The sequence below is a fragment of the Melanotaenia boesemani genome, chromosome 11 (genome assembly GCF_017639745.1).
Source record: "Melanotaenia boesemani isolate fMelBoe1 chromosome 11, fMelBoe1.pri, whole genome shotgun sequence".
Taxonomy (NCBI): Eukaryota; Metazoa; Chordata; class Actinopteri; order Atheriniformes; family Melanotaeniidae; genus Melanotaenia; species Melanotaenia boesemani.
The window spans coordinates 16431746-16455016 of record NC_055692.1 but is presented as its reverse complement, the minus strand read 5'-3'; the positions used below and the strand labels follow the sequence as shown (position 1 = coordinate 16455016).

Here is a 23271-nt window from a genome sequence, read left to right as displayed (position 1 = left end):
ATGACTTGCCTTTTCATGAGAAGCAACTGGATCACCACATTGTGGTATATCAAGAAACAATAAACCTCCAATAACTCAAAATCCAGAAGGCATTTTCCTTTGCAGTCTATTGTTCAAAACAGTTTGACAAATTTACATAAATTTTACTTTAATTGTTTTAATAACGATGCCTTCAATATTAATTCTACTTGACAAAACAATAAGAAAAATAGTTAAAACATACAAAAAGCCAACAAACTCCATAACGATGCTTATATTTATTATTTAATGAAACAAGAATAACCCAGAAACATTAAACTTTTCTAATGACTTATCTAAATTTACAAAAAGAGATTTGAAACAAACATTAGCCTTCTCCATCTACATCTTCATAAGTAGCTGATACACATCTGAATTTACATAATTCTGCAATTATAATGGACTGATTAACAAAAAGAATACATCAGTAAGTTACAACATCTGTGAATCTGAATGTTGTGTGTGTTTATTGTCAACATCTTCGTTATGTGAATGTGCTCTGTGGTGCATGAATCATTCTTTACTGAAAGAAGCAGATGCATGCAAAAGCTATATCATGCATCCGCTCACAGCAGCGCTGCATCTGCAGTCATGTTGTTATCATCTCACTTTTTTTTTAATCTCCTGTCATCCTATGAGTTAGTGTCAAGTTACACAGAGAGTAAGAGTGATGATGATCCATTATTACAGAAACTGCTCCTGTTCCATATACCATCATTTATAGCTCTACCTCAAAGTGAATTAAGCCATTTGCCCAGCCATGAAACTCAATCTGTGCAGGTGCACGTGAAGTGTGTTCATTCATACATGCCTTTGTGTTCATCTAGTGTGTGTATAAGAACATCTCTGGAGCATGGCAGGTAGTGATAAGGTTTCACTTCCTCCACTCTGGGACAAGGTCACAGTCACCGTGTTGCCACTGACAGGTATGTGGAGGATTAGCAGATAAATTATAATAATATCAGGATTATAAGGTGAAGCTCAATAGAAGTCAGATCATTTGAGAAGTTGCCATATAAACGTTACCTCACAGAGCATAAGCCTTTTTTAAATCTATGATAGTAGAAAAACTGATGATAAATATCATCAAAGAAAATCAGCAGTTGTCACTTGTAATGTAATAATTATTCTTTAAAAAAAAAAAAAAAACACTGAAAATTGCTCAATAATTTAGAAAAGTTGCTGACGATACCGATTTACAGAGCCACTGGAGGGGGGTGTTAATGACAGAGAATAAGATATGGAGTAATAGCAAATTGAATGAAAATCTTATGTTATTGTTTTTAAATGTCAGAAATTGTGACTCTTTAAAACTTTTGAAATGGAGTACGTAGAAAAGGTTTTAAAACAACATGCACAAAGTCTTCATCATTTCATCATTCCCACACAGCAATCACAGTTTCACCAAAATGAGTAAGCCAAGCCTCCTGTATCTGGTAAGTAAATCCAGTCTGTTGCAAATATGTGCAAATATCAGAATCAGAGAAGAGAATCAGAAAGCCTTTATTGTCATTGTAAACCAGAGCATACAATGAGATTAGGGGGTGCTACTCTTTATGGTGTTTGCATCAAATAAAAAGAATATTCAAAAATGTTAAAAATGAAGGCAAGGGAGGAAATAAATAGAAATAAAATACTTTAAGTAAATATAAATATGGTAAGTACTAAAAAGCAGATATATACATATATTTACAATTGAATGTATTGCACTTAGAGTACTTATATTGCACAACGCGGTTCGAGTTTCACAGTGGTGTGATACTTGTTGCAGTCTATTTCACATGTGTGTGATGTTTCGTATTGTTGTTTACCAGACACCATGCTTCCAGTTTCACCACCTCATCTCTGTAGGCTGACTCATCTCCTCCTGAGATGAGCCCGACCACGGTGGTATCGTCAGCAAATTTGATGATGGAGTTGGAGAGATGAGCTGGTGTGCAGTTGTGTGTGTACAGTGAGTACAAGAGAGGGCTCAGTACACAACCTTGTGGGGATCCAGTGCTGAGGGTTATGGTGGGAGATAGATGGGGGCCAAGTTTGACAGATTGTGGGCGGTCTGTGAGGAAGTCTCTGATCCATCTGCAGATGTGTGAGGAGAGCCCGAGATGGGAGAGTTTTCCAGCCAGAATGTCCGGGATGATTGTATTGAAGGCTGAGCTATAGTCTATGAATAGCATCCTCACATAGTTCCCCCCGTGCTCTAGGTGGCTCAGAGCTGTGTGGAGAACTGTGGTGATGGCGTCCTCTGTTGATCTGTTTGCACGGTATGCAAACTGGTGAGGGTCAAGTGTGGGAGGTAGTTGGTCCTTGATATGTTTTGCAACCAGTCTCTCAAAGCATTTCATGATTACAGGCGTGAGGGCTATAGGCCTGTAATCATTGAGGCTGTTGATTGTCTGCTTTTTTGGGACTGGGATGATGGTGGCTGATTTCAGGCAGGAGGGAATGATGGCTTGTGACAGAGAATGGTTGAAGATTTTGGTGAAGATGCCCGACAGCTGGTCGGCGCATGCTCTAAGTACCTTCCCAGGAATACCGTCTGGGCCGGCAGCTTTCCTGGGGTTTACAGTCTTCAGCACCCGTCTCACTTCATATATATATACTGTATTTATAAGCTATACTATATTTCAAGTATAAATACTTTTAGAATTTAAACCATAGTGAAAAGTGAGTGGTTTTCCCGAGGAGATTCAGATCAACGTGTGTGTATTAAACTGCTAGACATTTTACCAGTCTACAGTACCCAGTGACCTCTTTTTTGCAGTGGTGTGCTGGGGTGATGGCATCCAGGCTGGACATGTCAACAAACTCAACAAACTAGCCAGGAAGGCTGGTTCAGTGGTTGATCTGCATCTGGACAGTTTGGAGACAGTGACTGAGAGGAAGATAAAGAAAAAAATCTGGGTCATCCTTAAAAATCCTTCTCATCCTCTCCGTGATGAGCTGTGGCAGTTAGGCAGCAAATACAGCCTCAGACTCCTCCTAACAAGAAGTAAGACAGAAAGATTCAGACGCTCATTTGTTCCCATCGGACTGTGTAATAGCGTCTAAAAGTTCTTTAAGTCGAAAGCCAATCTCAATTAAGTATCTGGGATGTAAGCCTGATATTTGATGTATAGTGGGGAGAACTCCATGTGGTTGTATGATTTGTTGGAGTAGCATGTGGAGGCATGTTCTATTTTATATAAACTGACCAAATATGGTTCTTTGATAGGACACAAAAATGTGAAATGTCCTGTCTGAGTCACTCATCTGTGTTCTTAATCTAAGTAAAAATGACCATATTTTACAGATAACTTTGGCATTCTGATGCTAAATTACAGAAATGTCTGAGTCTCACAGTCAGCTGTGAACTAAGGATGAGAATAGAAACCCTTTCTATGAAACAAAATAGTATCTTTAGACAAAAGTCATGATGATTGCAGGCCATTGATTGAAGACATCACTCATTCGGGAATCCAGCTCATGAGGTCAACACTACATCGGAGCTGTGCAGGTTTCAGTTGGAAATTTGGCAAACCTTCTAGTTTTCATAAAGACAAACAAATACAGCAAATTTTTAGAGCTACATGGTGTTATACCGGCCTTCTCGTAGATAATAGAGATGATGGTTGTGACGTCAGTCTAGAGAACACTCTAGTTTTAATATGTAGTCTATAATTGAGCTCCCTGACTTTGATCTAATGCCACACTCTTCCTTCCAAGAAGTCAGTCTTTCCCCAGAAGATGATATTTATTGAGAACAGGCAACAGTAGCATACTTTTAAAACCTGTTTTAAGAAATCACCATCTCCAGCACACCAAGGCTATGAGTTAACATCACTGAAATGTTGAAGCATAATTTCAGAAAGCTAGTGAATAAAAATAGTTGTTATTTAATTGTTGTTTTCTTCAGTTCTGGCCCTCTGCACTGCTCTCCACTCAACAGCCAGCACATTGATCTGTCTGCTGTGTCCTCATCGACGCTCTGGATCGATCCATTTACTGGCTTAGACCCTTGAAATTTTGGTGGCTTTAGAAATACAGACAATTTTAATGATAATGGGATGAGATTGTTGCCACACATACACAAAAGCCTGCTTACATATTTTAATACCTAAAAGGCAATAAAGTGGCATATTGGTCCACTTACAGCTTAAATCTCCATTTCCCTACAGAGCTGCTGTGACAACACAGAGAGGACAGCAATGAATCAGTGTTGCATTTGTCTTTTTCAGTTATTGGGCTTTGAAATGGCTTGTGTGGCAGTAAAGAGGGCATATTATTGTCTTTAAATCCCCACACCTCTGTTTTTCTGTCCCATGTGGTTCACTTCCTCCCAGAGTATTCAGATAAGAGTGAAAGTTGGCTTCGACAGGGGGGATCGCAGGAATTTAATGCTTCCTCACAACGTGTCAGCTCAGCCAATTAGATATGCTGTGTCATGGAATAAATTGTGTAACAGTCGATAAGGACCACTCATAATTGAGGTGGCATGCATAATGATTAAATAACAAGCTGCCTTTAACTAGGATGGGGCACACAGGGTCCCAATGCATGAGTCTTTGTGTGATCCAAAAATGTCACTCACCTGTGCTAGACAGCAACTTCACTGTCTTACATACCCATAAACTATATAATTTATATAAAGCCTGTGCATATAAGATCTCCTTCTCACCCTACAGAGGGCCAGGTCCTCTATTAGAACACTGTCAATCTGAGGGCCAGGTCTTTTCCCAACTCTACATGTAATAACATTTATTGAAGTAGTTCAGGTGAAGAACAAGGAATGCAAAACTAAAGATAGAAAAAAGGAAGTGAAGGTTAGTGTGAGTCTTATGCTTGGACATCAATTAACCATTCGTCTCCGTGATGATCCATGACAATTATTAAAAGCCAGCACCGCAGAATGGTTTTCTTGTTGGAATTTGCTGTTGAGCTAGCTGGTGTATCATTTACCACTACTGAAGTAAAACTAGCAATACAGTTGTAGAGTAGCTCCCTGTGTGCCAGAAAGAGACGGTAAAAGGGTAGCCCCAGGCACTGATACCTGACACATGGCCCCTGACCAAACATTTGTATGAGATGAGTTTGGAATGAAAATGTGTTGGTTCTCTGCTCTTCTTGGGAAACTATGAGATAAACTATGATAGAAAAACATTCCTTGCAAGGAATGTTGTTCCATTGTGGAGAGAGACAAGCCATCTCAGTTGTTCTACAGATCCTCATATATGTGCATGGATTATGAGAATCACATCACTTGACCTAATTTAAGTGACAGAATGTGGGAGCAGCTCTGACAAAGGATTCATATCTTCCACAGTATACAGATAGTCTTGGTGACAGTGCAAGAACACATGTACAGATGCAAGGGCAGAGCACAGAAAACATCACACAATCTCATTATACAGCATTACCATATCTTTCAGAGTCTTCCTCTGCTTGTCGTCTACCTCCACCTCCTGTCTGGGTGTTTGGCAGCGACTGCTGACACCTGAAGGTCCACAAGACCTTAGGCTCTGTTAATCAGCACAAATTTTTCTGTGCAGTATCTGTAAAATTCTGTTATGCCTTCCAGTGCGTACTGTCCCAACTAGCATCTTACTAATTCATCACACCAAGGTTTGAGGGAACCATAATTTCAATACACTGTTTGTTCTGTAAATGCTGCAGAATTAAAAATAAAGCCAACTTTGACTATGAATTTAACTTCACTTCTAATCATCTTAGCTCAGCCTTCACCCTGGGTGCTATCTGCTGTGGTAAATCTCTGTTTTTATGGATCTGGTGCTTATTGGTTCTGTTCTTGTCCTGCTAGGATTAGAGTCTCTATGCTTTTGCTCAGGCAGGTGTTTTCAAACCAGCCACTTCCTTTATCTACCAATGATAGGCTGCTGGACTGGGTGACTTTCACAGACACTTATGGTCAGTCCAGGTAGCTCTCAGGTTGGTCTGTCACATCTTGGGTGATTGCTTTATCTACCAAAAAATAGCAGCTTTTGTCTTCCTGTGTTTTACTTCTAATGCCCTTTCCTTTTGTTTTACCCCAGCTTAACTTAGCTGCTGTTATGCCTGAAAGAAGCATCCATGATGTAGCGAGGCAGGTTATCATAAGCTGGTTGAAGGTGTTTTACCTTTGTGGTGGTGCTTCATGATCAGGACCCTGGTGGATTTTATTCCAGTATTTTTCAGTTTCATCCTTTCACGGATGGACTATAGATTTTGGAATAAATAATTAATTTAATGTGTCCTTTTATACACACTGTAATGATGATTTTCTATTTTTTCTGCTTTAGTTGGGCTTGTCTGACCTGTGTCTGGACACCACGGGCTGTGAGGATGTTGCTTTACTGAAAAAAACCAGTAGATGAACACATGCTGGAGCACGCATGTCAAAGTGCACTTTGCTTTTGATAAACTGAAAACATTCCTTGCTGATGCTCTATTTAAAGTGTGTATGCATCTGTGTGTTCAAGCGAGGCTGAGAGGAGCACTTTGCTGTCATTAGGTGAGATCATGTAGAGACAGGATGACAGGGTTAATTTTTAATGCCTAGCCTTTGGAAATATAAAATATGTATTCAGCCCTTGTTGGACATGACATACACTCCTTATATCTCTCCCTCACTCTTCTTTTTCTCTTTCTCTCCCTAGTCAGCCTTCTAGTCACTTTTATTTTTTCCCCTTTTTTTTCTTTTAGCTTGTTCTTTTCTATGTCCTCTTGCAGCCTCTCAGCATGTTTGGCCCTGTTTCAATCTCTGTCTGGTCTGTTTCTCTTTCTTCTTGCTTGGCATCAGTCCACCTCTCTTCTCTCCACAAGCGTCTGCCCTGAGAGCCAGACAGAAGAAAGGTGTCGTTTGATGATCTGGATAGAAACAGCTCACGGTGTTGCCATTTTTACTGTTTTTTTTTCTATTTTTTTCCTCCTTGCTCAGTGTGTCTGTTTGCTCTCAGATTTAGCAGCTTAGTAACACTGTTGTCACGGATCAACTGAAAATCCTAAAGAGATGCAGACAGATACACCCCAAAACAAATGCTGGTGGTGAAGTGCAGTTTATACAGAGAAAAGACTGCCTTTTTTATGATTTGCACATCACACACACACACACACACACACACACACACACACACACACACACACACACACACACACACACAAACACTTTTCTCATCTTAATTTGTGGGAACACTTAACTGACATTCATTATCTATAACGATTGAATGCCTAACCTTGGCCACCTTCACATGTTTCCAAGCAAAATGCACTGCAACCAAGTTTTAAAACTCTAGCAGCTCCACACATGTATAGTAGATGATCAGATTTGTGGACTCCTCGAATATAGGCAACAAAGCAAACGCACACACATGCCCCATAAACAGGTCAACACAAAGACACAGACAATCACAGCTGCGTCCACAGCAAGACACACTTGATTTCCTTTCTTATGTCACTAAGGATAAATCTGAATGAGCCAATGGGGACATGTTGTCTCAGAGATCACCAGCAGCTGATTAAAGCTGCAGTGATATAACAACGCTCACAGGTGACATCAACCCAGTTGGGCTGTTGAGGCTTTGAATGCAAAGTTGGGCAGGTTGCTTGAAAAGAACTGAAAAAACAGAATAAGTCATGTTATCATGGCAATGGTTTGTTTATGTAAATGCACAAATTATTAATATTTATTGATGAATCATGAATTTATTTATCTAATCATAAATAAATGGCCACATGATTGCAACTTCTGTAATTACTTCACACTTAATAAATCTTCACATAAATAATACTAATGATATAAAATGACATACAATGGAAAATAAGATGCATTTCTCTTACATAAAACTTTGTATCAATCCTCCTGAAGATAAAACTGAATATATTCACTATTTCATCTATAATTTCTTTTATCTTCTATCTTGTATCTCATGGCCTTTGACTTTTAATGAGACCGTTGTGTTTCTATAAGAACAGGTACCTTCTTACTTTACCGAGGGTAAGCAGGCCCATTAGTCTGAACTGTAGTTATTATTTACCTGCAGATCCATAGAAGGTAAAGACAAAAATCAGGAAATAGAGTCAACAAGTTCCAGAAGCACACAAAAACAGATTTCAAAGTAGCTGATAATGCTGGTGGCTCCTTGTGGTAAAGTCATATAATTCTTTAGAAGTGATGGCTGGTTGTGTTCATAGAGAGATGGATGTTTCCTGGCCAGTCCATCCCAGAGCTGCTGGGCTGTACTGACAGATGACCAGTGTGCTCACACTCATTGAACATTTATAATCAGAATTGGAATACTTTATTAATCCCGGAGGAAATTGTATAAATTTACAAACTCTAATTAATCTAATATTTGCTCGTTTTTGGTATAAAAAAAGTTCTTTACAGAGAAATGTTCCAATCTGTTTATGAGGTTCGAATCAAGGACCTTCGTACTGTGATTAGCTGGCCACCACACTATTGTGCAACAAAACCACTGTTCTGCTCGGTTAACATAAAAATTAGTAAAAAAAAAACTTGTTTTCAGCTACAATCACTTACGTTTTTAATGTAATTCATAGACCAGGGATCTCAATCCTGGTCCTTCAGGGCCTGCATCCTGCAGATTGTAGAAGTTTCCTTGCTGCAGCATTACTGACTCTGACTCTGACTCAAGTCTGCAAATTACCCATTCATTTGAGTTAGTTGTGTTGCAGCAGGGGGACATCTAGAACTTGCTGGACACTGGACCTCAAGGACCAGAATTGAGGATCCCTGTTGTAGACAATAACTTCCCACACTGTAAAGAATAAAGCTGTTAAAAAAAGTTGAGTGAACTTAGAAACGTGAGGCAACCAGCAGCAAAGATCTTCTGAGTAAACTCAACTAAAGAGTTCTGGTGTTGCGCAACCCGAAATTAAGAGGGAAACTCAAACAAAGTTTGGATAGTTATTCATGTCTACTCATGTCTTAATTTAGGTTGATACAACACATTTTAAATATATACACACATACACACACACACACACACACACACATATACATATACATATACATATATATTTGATCGTGGCTTTTAGCCTGTGACGATGACACAATGGAAATGATTTATTGTTCTTGATAAATAAGATGTTTTCAAAGGGGTATTTGAACTCTTTAAAGAAGACTTTTGACAGTGTGGTGGTTAGCACCGTTCCCTTACAGCAAACAGGTCCCTGGTTTATGCATCTGTGAGAAGGCCTGTGATGGATAAATGTCCAGGATGTACACTGCCTCTCACCTAGCTGCTGGGATAGGCTTCAGCCTTCTCGTTGGAGTAAGCGGGTATAGGAAATTGATGGATGAAGTACAAACTTTTCTATAATATTATAGGAAATTTGTGAGCATAAGTTGCCTCAGATCAGACCTGAATAGCTACTGATTTAGTCAAATTTAAGATTTTACTTATTGTTATTCTAATGTCCACTCATTTTTTTTTTTAAAGTGCAGCACTAAAAAGCTGCATGAATACATCTTGCAGTTTTGGTATAAGAAACGTTTTTCTTTTTTGTCTTCACTTGACATGCTGATCACCTGGGAGGCAGTAAATTAAATATTGAAGTGATAATGTAAAGTGTGTGGTGTGTTAGTGGGACTAGCCTGTGCAGTATGGGAACTCTTCTGTGTGTACAAGCATGCTTACTTGACTTATTTTATAATTGATGAAAACATTGACCTGAAATTCTTAGGCTACTTTACAGTAGTGTGTGTGTGTTTTCCCTGCTTAGGTTGGTATGTGAACCATCGCACCTTTGGTAATCTGGTTAATTAACACATTTAGCCTTTATTCCTTCTTACCGGTCTGCTTCTTTTTGTTTTGACTGTCTTCATTTTTAGTCATTGTTCTATAAACACCTTTACTAAGCTAAAGTTACATAACAGGTTATTTATTGAGAATTGGAGTGTGACTCACCAGCAAATTTATAAGGTTGCCTTGGCAAATGATTACAGGGTTTTTACCTATTTCAACATATCAAGATGAATTTTTGTGTGAAATAAAGTAAGATGAAAAAGTGAACATCAGTAAATGAATTGAATGTTCTGTTTGGAAATTAGGTCATTTTTTTCTTCTTCTTCTTCTTCTAGCCATAAAGGATGCATGAAACATTCAACACAAATTATAAGTGGTTGGTTTTAATGGTTGCAGGGGATGAAAAGACTGGTACAAGCTCAGATCACATTTTAGTGAGGAGAAAAAAAATGAACAAATAATATTTATTTAGCAGAAAAACTAACAAAGATGTTTTTTCTCTCTCTCTTTGAAGGAAGGGCTCTTCTAAATGCTGAACTTTCTGATTGTAGTCATACACACTGAGCAGCTGAGGTTAAGGGCCTTTAGTCAGACAAGCCACCATCTCAAATGAAAAGTGCTTCAGTCACAGCTATTCAACAAAGTCAGCTAACGTCAGTCACTTACGATCTGATGCATTTTAGCTGCAAGTGTCTGCACTTAGAGATGGGATGCAAAGCTAATGAGTCGAGCTAATGTCCTTAGCTTGTTTGCTGACAAGGAAATGAACTTATCAACTGCTGCTGATGTGGCAGGCAGTGGCCAGGAGAGAAATCAGCAACGATGTACCAGGGTACTTTTATAGTAGATTCACATCTTTCACAATCATGTTCAACTTAAAGTAAACAGAAAGGAGGTAAGATGATGTTGCAGTAGCAGACACCCTGAAGCGCCTTTAGAGGAAGAGCAATGTCATTAAAGTCAACTAGTACAGATGCCATAACACTTTTCAGTACAGTTAGCAGGGAAACAGTTAGCAATCAGATACAGCCCCGTCTCACCAGAAAATGTAAAATAGATTTTTTTCCCATTGTAGGGGCTCAGCATCCTGTGGCTGCATATTTTAAAATGGTGTTTGACTGTTGTTTTCTGAAGGGCAGCATTTATTTTAACCCTAAACCATTAACCATTGGCTGACTATGGAAACAGTAGAAAGAAAGAAATTGTGAGTGAAAGAGAAAAGTGTGATGATGTCTGAAACCAAAGATGTTCTCCATAGTGTGTGGATTGGCACCTTTTGCCAATGCTGCTCTGTAAAGTGTGTGTTTCCTCAAACATGAAACATGAGAGCAGAGTTTATTTTAACGGAAGAAAATTGTCCTGATACAAAGTGCCAAGCACTCTCTACAGATACTGAATATTGCTTTCAACTTTCAGCTGCAGATAAAATTTCTAAAGTTTCCAAAGGCAGGTTTGTCCTATTTGCTGAGGATTCAGCCGACATACATTGGCGCATCATGAGCACACCGGTGGTGGTGGCATGTATCACTGCTATCTCCAGTATTGTGGCACAAAATGAATCCACAGAGTTTCCACTGACCATAGAAACTCCTGAAACTTCGGTTGTGTCAATAGACGTGCTTCTGCAGAACATCAGTGTTGCAGTGTAGGATGTATTGGTGAAAATATGTCACATTTTCTGGATTTTTTTTCATATTATTCTCTCCATTTTAAATATAGACCGATGTCTGCAAATCTAGGCATCTAGGAAAGATGCATTTCCATGATGAAGACAGAACAGTTAGCCAGCTACTTGCTAAACAGTTGCAGTTCAGTAAGCATATTTATAATGTTTCAATCTTAGGAGTGGTTTGGATTTTGCTCACTTTATATACATAATAGATTTGTATCATGGACTAGAGATTTTAGAACTGCTGTAAAAATCCTGAACAGAAACCCAATGAAACAACAGCTTAATAATCCAACTCCACAATTTAGTAAAACAGAGTTCTCGACCCTTTAACATATTTCAGTTAACTACATATAACTTTGTTCTGTTCTGTGCAAATCTTTAAATTTTATTTACTCTAACTTTAAACTGCATCAGAGTGAGGAAAATAGGTTTTGAGCCTTCATTATGAAACTGCACTGTTTTGCTTTTTGAATCAACATAGTTTATTTAAATTCTGTGATGGGATCAAGTTAATGCTGTTAATAAGTTTTTTTAAAATTTGTTTTAATTGCATCTTCTGGCCAAAAAGACAGATTTGATTCTGTGTTTATACATTTGATGGTGTTTACAGAGCTGTGAGTGAATCAACACAATTTTAACTGGACAATCATTCCTGCTTAACTTAGCTCAGAATCCATCTCCATCAGTGAAATATAGAATAGTTATAAGACAACAGGGAGAGACAATCTGTGAAGCTTGTGATATGATAAAATGTCAATCTAATGACATTGACAGCTGTAAGACTGGACATTGCAATTATGTATATAATTGAAATGGATGCATACATTTACAGTTTGTACATCATTATATGAGCTAAACTGATGCGATAAACATGCATCTTCATGTGTTTGTGTGTGTGAATGTGCATGTACAAAAGTAATGAGAATCCTGAGCATCTGTCTGTGATGAGTAGATATTGACTTGAGGAGCAGGTGATAAATGCAGAGTGATTATTGATTTTTTTTTTTTTTGTGTCTGCTCTGTGTTTAGGAACTGCAGATATTTACTGGCATGATTGGAGGCTGAGTCAACAACATGACCAGTAGTTATATCATCACCAAGAGGCCAAAAAGATGCAGACGTAGTTCTTTCAGTAAACAGGATATCCTCTGGTGAAAGGATGCACACATCACAGAAATGTTGCCCAGTATTGTCACTAATTACACCTTAAAGTGGTGTGGTAGAGTCTGCTAGAACCAATTGTTTATGGGTTGTTTCAGCATAATGGGAAAGCTTTGAGTCATGCAAGAAATGCTGGTAGATCATAAAAAGCATTCTCAACTAATGTGTTGTGTTGTTTTACAGAGAGAGACCAAAGGCCAGTTCCTGCTGGATCATGTGTGTAATCATTACAACCTGCTGGAGAAAGACTACTTTGGGATCCGATATGTAGATCCTGAGAAACAGAGGGTAACCATGACACACAAACCCAACTAAAAGCATGTTTGTTTGTTTGTTTGTTTTTTATTTCAGTTTTCTGTCTTAATCTTTAGTCAGTTTCCGTAAAGAATGTTAGGAAAATAGTCAGTTGATTCTATCACTGTTTCTCAGAGCTCAAATAAAGATTGTTTAAATTCTGAAATGAACTATTCAGAAAACTGGTGGCTAATTATTTTCTTTATATCAATAACTGACCTTTTCTGTAATTATTTCACTCCCGTATATTGAGGAATCCTAATTTATTAAATGATTTAAAAGCTAGATTTTGCCTTAACACCACCCCCCACACCCCCACTCCAAGTTCTTTTATTTGTTAATTTTATTTATTTATTTACTTAGAAACTAGAAATGAATGTGCACCGTCTTTACTGTATGAAAGTCATACCACTGTGCAGTGGGCTGTTAAAAACTGATAGTCATGACACATTTTTAGTGAGACTAAGCTTCTCTCTGAAATTCTCCAAGGAAAGCTTATAGTGGTGCAGCTGCCCAACATAAAGCATAAATATCACTTTTATGGTGTATATAATATATAAGAGTTGTCCAAAAAGCCATACTACATGGCAAATTTCCACTCGTACCTTAGGCCAGATTTAAAATGTTTTAATGACCTGTGAAGAAATCAGACTTTTGTGGAAAGTTGCAGGGATTTCATTCCTTTGTGAAGCACGGCATCAACATTTTAAACTCATTTACTTACAACAAACTGAAGGTTTAACATTTCGAATGTTTTATTCAGTGTTTCTGCTTTTAAGTGGGGCCACCATGAAGCTCTTCAAGCCACACTAGTGGCTGAGAAATAGAAAAGGTTTAAGAGACAGATTGAAGTTTTTTAGAAGGCTTTAAGGCTTTGAAGGGAGCTTAAGGTTTGACTGAATTTAAATGCTGCATTTCTATCTTATGTGGTCCAGACTGATCATTGAGTGGGACGTATGTGTGAGATGGGTGCCTTGTAAAAAAAGGCAATGTGTGGCTATTTCACAGCATCACTTACCAGAAATGAAGAGTTTTTCTTTATTACAACAAGAGAAAAGAATAAAAAGAATTCCTTTGATGGAAAATACGTTTTCGCTTTTCTCCCCTCTACCCTCAAAAATGGTTTGATTTCATCTAACTTGCTTCATTCTTGCCTGCGACACAAACTAAGAGCCAGTTATAGTCTAATCATCTAACAAGAAGTCTTTAATAAAGCTTACAAATACATTCAAAGTTAGCGTGAAGCCTGTTAGAACAAGAATAATAACCTATGGCAAGTATGCCAGACTGAAGCTGTTAGCAATTGTCATTTCAGGTACTTTTGATGAAACTTTCCAGGACAGTCTCCAGAACAGCTTTAATGGTGTTTTATCTCTGCCCACAAGACATAATTGTCAACAGGAACAAAAACAGAAACAAATCTCACAGTCATTTAGCTTACCAAGAAGATAAAGTTACACCTAAAATCAGGGCAACATACAGGAAGCAGCTGGTGCATTACATTACGGGTTCAAGACAAAGATCTTCATGTTTCAAACAGCTCACATACACAAAGAACACCAGGTGTTTCATCTCCAATGTAAATGCCACCAATATCAGAGTTGAATAAACATATAAGTTTTATATTAATGGCAAGAGTATTTAAATATATTGTCAAAAACAACAGCAAAGTTAACAGAATGAGATCAGTGAAATTTACTCACATACATTTGGAGATTTACAAAAAATAATGAAAAAACAGCGAGATATCTTGCTCCCACCTCCTTCCTTATTGCCTTTTTCCACCTCTATAGACAGAGCAGGATGATTTATAACTGTGATTATAATCAGTGTGTAAAATACAAGAATTCTTGAGTGCCTGGAAATGGCTCAAACAACAGCTTACACCCTTTCCAATGTCAAAAAATAAAATGCTGTTTACAGATTTTAAAGAATATTATACTAGATATGAAAGTTGAAAAAGAACTGGTGTTACAAAGGCAAAAAGTCACTTTTCGTAGAGGAAAGAAATGGCTTATATATGATTCATATTACAGAGTAAACACACAGAAAGACCTGTGATCAACCAATCAACACGCTGCTGTTCTTGTGTTGTAGTTGCTGGAATCTACTTATTGAAGTGTGGCTCTGTTTTTAGGAGTAACAGACGTTACCCACCAAACCTTCAAAGCCCACTAACCCAGTCCCATGTCCCCGCATATTTCACACCCTAGTTAGCCACATAAATAACGTTGGTTCACTGAACAAACACATCTGCAACATTTTCTGTCTTCATCTGTCATTAGTCCAGAAAACAGATTTATATTTTATAACAATATTCAACTCAGCTTTATTTGTACACTTCATCAAACGCATAGGATCAATTGAAAGTGTATTGCAGAATAAAGAACATGAAATGACACAAAAGAAGTGAAATAAACCAATTCTAAACATTATAGATTAAAAGTAGACAATTTTAAAGGCTTGTTGCAAATAATACTAAATAATGTTATAGAGATAAAAGCAAGAACATAGGCATTTACTTTGGTTCCCAAGATGATAAACTTGGTGAGCTACCAATCAGAACTGGAGGGACCACAGCCACGGGAGTCTAGATGATTCATCTGGCAGAATTATAAGATTTCCACAGAAATATATAAAATGCATGCAAGTTTAAAAATTGTGTGGTTTTATTATAATTAAACACACAAAGACAGAAATTGAATATTTTTATATTTGATGTTTTTTTTTTCTTGGACATTGACTAGATAGTCAATGTCCAAAATAAGATTATTTTACTGGAACATTTGTCTTTATCTGGCTTTTCTTCACTCTCTTTTCCAACTTTTTTTAGCACTGGTTGGAGCCCAATAAGCCTGTGGTGAGGCAGATGAAGTGTAAGTGTCACCTCTGCTCCTTCTGTTGCATCAGTGTGTTTGTCTGTGTGTATTTAACAGCTTATCCATGTGTATGTTTGTGTGTGAATGTACTTGTTTGTACTTTGCTTTAGTCTCCTGAGAGTCAATGTAGTGCAACGGGGTCAAGCTCTGTAACAAGCAGGGAACACCACAGGGATTGTTTAATGGCCACAGCATCATGCATGTGACAGTGTTAAAGAGACTGGATACACAAAAATCCAAAGCAAAACAATTCACATTTCTACATGAAAAATTCAATATTTACAGGTAAAATAGTCTAATTGAATAATTACCTTATAATGGATAAAGTGAACTTTGAGGAGTGAGGTTTATCATCCACTGTTACTGGAGATAAAGCCAGATTCTTTCTCAGAAGGACCTCAGGGAGACAAATGGAGACATAAACAAGACATATAAAGTGACAAGAGGAGGCTCTGTCAGAGGCACAAAGATTGCTGGAGTTACAAATGATCCATGGTAAAAAGAAAAAAAAATCTCCCATACAAAGAGAAATGCACATAAAGAGATAGATGTGATATGTGAGCTCAGAGACTCCACGATTACAGTGGTTGTGTATTTAAACCATAGAAAAAAGGTGAATGGAAAACATTTTAAACATATGGAAATTAACTAAATTCTACATAAATGTAGCAGATGCAGATTGTGTCTGAGCCCTGCCAAAAAAAAAAAAAAAAAAGCTGTTGTGTTGCTTTGTTTTAGGCATGGTGGGATTCTGCAACTTCCTGATTCCATTTAAAAGCTGACAGTTGTGTTAGTTCATGTGCATTAATATGTGCATATAAAGAGCAACATTATTGCCTGGTTTCAATTAAACCTTCATAAAATCGATCATGTGTTAGCAAGCTCTATTTTCCTGGTTACAAGGGTGTCCCACCCCATCTAGAGTGCAGCCTCTAAATAAGCTGCTTTGCTAACATCATACTGGGTGTGCTGTCAGAACTGGTGAGTAGAATGAGAAAAACCTTTCTGGTTTCCTGCTTTGCTATGAGACAGGACTGGAATGTCTTCCTGTAAAAGCAAGCAAAAATTGATTAGAAAAGTTCAAGTACTGATTATAGAATATTCTCTGTATTAATCAGCAGCTTTTGGAAACAATTACATTAGTTTTACTTTCTTTTACTTTAGTGATGAGCACCTCAGTTTTGGCTCCACATTGAACCAAGTGAAGGAACACTGAAGAATAAATCTGCTCTTTTTCTTCATGCAAGTTTAAAGCAAATTTCACTTTGAGGATTTTGATTTTTTTCTCAAGTAAGAATCAGGCAGCTGATGTTCCACAAAAAAAATGAACATGATTTCCTCTTTTTCTTCGTGTTCTTTTCTATCTTGTCACAGAAGATTAACTTGGTTCTTCATTTTTCTCTCTCCCTTTCTCTCTTCATGTCTGTGTCTGAAGTTCACCCACCCTTTTAATGACTGTCCTGTTCTTTCTGTCCTGTTATGAATTAATAAAAGAGCTATTAGCAGTGCATTTTGACTCTGTGAGAAGACATCGGGGGAGGCTGTGGATATCAGTGAAAACTGGAATGAGAGATGAAGGAATCAAGAAAAATGGGATAGAGTAATAAAAGGGAATATTCAAGGGGCTAATTCAGAATGATGAAGAGACAGTGATGGATAATGTAGCTAAAGATAGAAGTCGGATTACTGCGGGAAAAAACGGGCAGAAAAAGGAGATCGGAGAAACAGTTTGAGATGAGGGAAGCTGACAGATTGAAAGAGGGAACAGAGATGAGAGAGGGGGATGGAGGAAGCATGTTGAATAGATCTGAGCTGCACTGACACATCAGTTCTCCCTGTGGCAGGATTTACTCTTAAATTAGGTTTAAATGTTTGTGTGGCTGTATTTCATGTTGTCTTTGTGCGTCTCAGCTGCATTGGCATACGTCACGTTTTTATGACTGGCTGTCTCCTCACTATTGTGCTAATTCACTTTCCCTTTACTGTTTTCAAAAACAGCATCTCTGTTCCTAAAGCCTGAGCAAATAAGCAGCTCAAGTTCTTTGGGAGCGGGTGGGAGGATTGCGTCTTTCATATTGCTCACCATGTATTATGTAGATGTGAACTGTTTTTCATGGCTAGATAATACCGCAGAGGATCCTGCCATTAAAGGCAGAGTGGTGAGGGCACTGTGGAGATATCTGTTAGACAATAGTCACTTTCTTCTTTAAAGATGGTCACTTATATGTCTGTCAGAAAATGTATGCATCGTTTTGGCATCTTATTTGAACTAATTAGTATAAAATTTCAGTACATCGATAAGCTTTAGACATAAGCTTCACTTAGAGCACAATTAATGCAAAAAAAGTCTCTGAGTCCTGCCCCCCCACGCCCCCCTCCTTCCCCAAGAAATCTACCACTCCAAACTTTTCCTTTTTTATTGCTTTAAAGCCCCAAAATGCAATATTTATAATTATAAGCTTCTCCTTTCCTGTGACCTAGTCAGTCATTATTCGTGTGACTTTTTATCTATCGTAACCTCATTCAAAGTGGAAAATTTACACTGTAAATAGCAAGTTGTGCTCATAGCAGGGGTCTTCAACATTTCCAGGCCAAGGACGCCTGTTGGAGCCAAATTCATTATTTTGCATTTTATAATAATTCAGCTGAAAGTAAAAAAATGATAACATTAAAGATTAATAATTTTATTATAGTTTTGAAAGCATATATTTAATAAAATGCACCATTTAGAAATGTTAAGTTTAAACCAGGTGTGAGTTTGGGCTTCCAGTTAAATAATAGCTGCTTTCCTACTCTAGGAACTATACTACTGGCACCAAAGTGACACATCACTGTCACAGATGGTTGCATCACATTGGTCTCACCTCTGCAGACCCCCTGGGGGTCACAGACCCCTTTTGACCAACTCTGGCTTATAGGATAGCAATATTATGAAGGAAGATTTACAACATGATCCCTTTACTTTGAAAGCAAATAGTATAATGATTTAGAGCCATAAAGGTTAAATAACAGTTAAAATGGTTTTCATTTATTATACAAGGTTGATGAAGAGAAAAAAGGAGGAGATACACTTGTTTGTATTGTCAAACAAATATGCACATAAATCCTGATTTAATATAATCTGATTCACAAGAATGAGATGTAAACACTTCCAAGACTTCAGCATAGTCATTATGCAAATAATGTTTTACTCATAGCGTGTCAGTGTGTACACTAGAGAAAAAACAGAACTGGGGGTAAAGACGTCATGACAGTATGTGATACAATACACATAAAAAAAAGCAATTCCTTGTAGAGGAATTCACTGGTTCAGACTGGTTGATGAACAGTTTGTAAAAGGAAGAGTTTTAACCTAATTTTATAGATACATATTATTGGTAAAGTAATTAATATGATCAGCCTCTTCCTTGCTGTTCTTTCATCTTTATGTATTCCTCAGTCTAGAGTTATTTATGAACTTTTAATCATCATTTTATTGTTATTAAGACTTGTTTCTCTGTCCTCTGTAAATGCTCACATGTGTGTGCTTCGTTTGTTCAGAATTGTACCCTAAAACCTGCAGAGAATTCCTGGGAAGCATTTTCCTAGAAAAATAAAATCTCATCTGTGCCACATACAAGCAGGCTGACTGTTGGCGTAAAATCCAACATGTTCTCTAAACTAAAACATTAAAGACTTGTTTAACTCTGTATTCCAAGAATACACATTCAAATGTTCTGATCTGTAGTTGCTCTGAACAGGATTTCATTGTTTGTTGGTGCCCTCTAATATTCATCATTAGGAAACAGAATTTAAACACTGTGATGCTCCGAGAGAAAAAGGCAAGGTCAAATTAGATATGACAGGAAATAAAATATAAGCTGTTCTACCTCGACAGAGCAAACTCTGAATATAATTATGCATGTGCATGAATTACAATTTTGTGAGATGTGAGAGACCTCAGGAGGGAGTTTAAGCCACTGCTGTCGTTTGATCCAAACCCTGCAGCCTGTTATAGACTGTGAGTGTTTTTGTGTGTTTGAACACTTACATAAGCCTGTGTATGTATGTTGGTGAGCATATTTAAATACCATTCAAAACTAAAATCCTCCCTGGAACAGTCACACACTGAAATAAAATGAATTAGGATGCAGCTCAAAGGAAAAAGAAAAACAAACTGATTCCAGTTGAAGTGAAGCGAGTGTCTGCAGGATTGTGTAGAAGTAAATAAATGTAAATATTGTATAACTAATCAATATATTGTTATTTCTTTTTCTGTCCCTATCTTCTTTTTTCTTTTCATTATCCCTAATGCTCTGGTCCTCTTCTCTCTTGCACTCATTCATCAATCCCAGTTTCTCTTTTTCTAAAAAAAAAAAAAAATCCCCTCATTTTTTTGTAATTTCGACTTCCTCTCATTTAACCTTTCCTTCAAATTATTTATAGCCTCTTAAGTTTGACTACTGTCTCCTGCTAACCCCTCCACTCACTGCTGTTTCTCTTGTCTCTAGCAGCTCAGCAGCCGTACACTATGTGCTTTCGGGTGAAGTTTTATCCCCACGAGCCAATGAAAATCAAAGAAGAGCTCACCAGGTAACACTAACTCAGACAAAGAGCTTGTTTGTGGGGGATAAGAGAGAACAGATGTTCTCTTGCCTTCACCAGGCTGCCAATTTCTTGCTACAGCTCACTCCTGAAAAGGCACTATGTACTAACCTCTGTGAATTCAGTTTAGTCTTTTTAATTGTGTTTATATCCGAGAAAAGATGCACCATGTGTAAGAAGTTTAACATCAGCACTTTCTGGTGAGTTATTGGAGAGCCCAATAACTACAACTGAAAAGAAAATCTAAAAGAATGAGTCAAGAATAACCTTTGGTTTCAGATGGTTCTAGATGTCTTTCTGAAGGGAGTAAATGGCTTTAAGATCAAATCCAGACAAGTGTGATTTAGTCAGCAGAGAACTGAATCAGATTTTCCAGTCTTGTGAGCATTTTGTAAGATAGCATGAACATATTCTGGGGCCTAAACAAGTCTTTTTGGTGTGTCTTTCTCATCCCTGTTCAAAAGCAGTTTCTTTAGATATAAATTTAATTTAGAGCTTAAAGGTATTTATATTTCTCCCTTTTGTATAAAATCTCATGCGGCTTTATTTTCTTACCTCTCTCTCCTGCTCTTAAAGTTAGGAGCTTGAGAAATTGCATGTGGGGCTTGTTTATTAAAGTGTGCAACTTCGGTGTCCTCAGAGAGAACGGTCACAGTTGCAGCCCTCTGTTAAATTCAGAGTGGTGGTCGAACTTGAATTGAGTTTGCAGAGTTTAGGAGAAAATTCAGCCAGTAATCCTTTTGGAGTAAGGACTTTGCCCTTTTCACATCAACTAAATCCATAAAGTTTTTATTCAGAACATGCATGTGCTTCATTTGCTCCAGTTTGCAGAAATTTGCCATTTCCTTTCTAAACCAGAAATTTACCCCAGACATCAGAGCAAATGAGGCAGTTTTAAAGATCTTACACTTTTCGTTTAGGACACTGCAGTTCAAGTGTTCGGCTTACTGTTAATGATTGCTGTACTTAATATTTACCTAACATTAAATATAGTACACTCATTGATCTAACACAAAGCATGACCAAATTCAGTGAAACACATATTTATAACCTTCATGTGTGATGTCAACGTTTAGCAGAATAGGAATGAATAGCCACACAGTAGGAGAGACAGAAGCAAAATATAATAATAATAATAAAGAAATAAAAAATAAGATGAAGGAAAAAAGACAGAACAATAAAACAATATAATGTGCCAGAACAAAGAACTTTCAGATTTGTATTTAACATTTAATGTAATCATTAATAAGTCATTTAAAACTGACAAATCAGTAAGAATTATACAGACTGAGCTTCTCGTCACACAGAGCAAGAAAACTGTAAAATATACCATATTTTTAAGATTGAGGCAAGAGCTCAGGGAAAGAAATGAAAAAGATTAGAATAATAAAACTTAGTATGCTACAAAACAATGAAAACAGCAAGAGATAAAATTACACACAACATAGAAAAGCCTGGTAATGCAGATAGCTGTGTCTTTAATCTTTTTTTAAGTCTTCATGGGGTTGCTACCTGACAATTAACATATTTAGCAACAGCAGCAGATTTGTAACTTTATTCAATCTTTCATATTTTTCTTTCCTCTTCAAAAACAAGTTGAATGAGTCATTGACTCAATGGCATTACTTGCTGATTTGGTCTTATTTGGAAAATAATCTGTATCCATAGCAACACATGTCCTTAGTTCCAGCATCACTGTGATTTTTTTATTTATTTTTTGTCTCTGTGGTAGCAACAGACCAATAAGTGTGTCCGCAGCATGCTTAAACTTGTCCACATTAAAGCGGTCTCCATAGTAACTACAGCTCTACTCTCTGCTGTAGGGTCCATGTTTCCCTAGCAGTACTCCTGTTTTCATAATTGCCATAACTACACAGTCAGATTATTATTCTCTCTCTGACAGTGATGGGATTAGATTTTACTCTTAAATTTAAAATTTGTGAAGACCACATCGATGCTGGATAAATGTGGGATTTCAGTTTTTGAAATTTGTAGCGCAATTATGGCAAATTTATAAAATAATAATAATAATAATAATAATGTTACATGCACACTTTCATTTAGTAGAAATATTCATGTCAAATTGTTACTACACACCCATTATACTTTTAATTTGTAAGGTAGCATAACTGTGTGTTGATGTGTGTGTTTGTCCAGGTATCTCCTGTATCTCCAGTTGAAGAGAGACATCTACCATGGTCGTCTCCTCTGTCCTTTCGCTGAGGCAGCATATCTGGGAGCTTGTATTGTACAGGGTGAGACTAACGTATTTTCTTTTAATTGTAGATAAACTCTGTGTTGTAGATTTAAAGTGATTTAAAGTTAAATCAAAATGGGTAACTTGCGTGAGCGAATGTTAACTTACAAATATCTATAACACACCATATCTCAATGAATGGCAACCTTCCATGGCTCTTTTCTTAACTTTTTATAAGCCATATTGATAGCATGTATGCTTTAAAAAACCATCTCTTTACAGTTTTTGACCATTAAACTAGTCACCTCATTATTCTGGTATCTCTTCATACACTTTGAAGTACAAAGAGATGCATGTGAACCATTGGGAAAAGCAAAATTTCTTTTTTTTTTTCTCCACACAATTAGTTGTAATAGATAAATGTCAAACCATGTTGCAGAACTTCTTGCTTTAATATGGATTAAGAAAAGAATTAGCTAAGCTGTATCATATAAATGAAGCCTTCTGGCTGATACACGAATCGCTGAACTGTGCTAACATTCTCTGATTGGCTCATATCCCCAGAGAGCAGAGTGTGACTGGCTGAGTTATCTCAACCCAGAGCGTGTCTGCAGTGTATCATTGACTGCTCCGATTAACAAGGACAGGTCCCTGTCCCACTTTGTCAGGATGTTTTAGAGAGCTAGAGAATGGTTAGAGGATTATTGTCTAATTAAACTTCAG

At 37.3% G+C, this 23271-nt stretch overlaps 1 protein-coding gene across 5 annotated transcripts in view; it reads left to right on the top strand.

Moving 5' to 3' along the window:
- frmd3 (FERM domain containing 3) overlaps positions 1 to 23271 on the top strand; it is a 51459-nt gene that overhangs the window by 8146 nt on the left and 20042 nt on the right. For 3 of the 5 annotated variants that reach the window (XM_041999128.1, XM_041999127.1, XM_041999125.1), the window contains exons 2-5: positions 12778 to 12882; positions 15722 to 15764; positions 20258 to 20339; positions 22509 to 22606. In XM_041999128.1, the coding sequence (XP_041855062.1) occupies positions 12778 to 12882; positions 15722 to 15764; positions 20258 to 20339; positions 22509 to 22606 (328 nt within the window). The remainder of the gene's footprint in view (positions 1 to 12777; positions 12883 to 15721; positions 15765 to 20257; positions 20340 to 22508; positions 22607 to 23271) is intronic. The other 2 variants (XM_041999129.1, XM_041999126.1) reach the window with 1 other exon arrangement.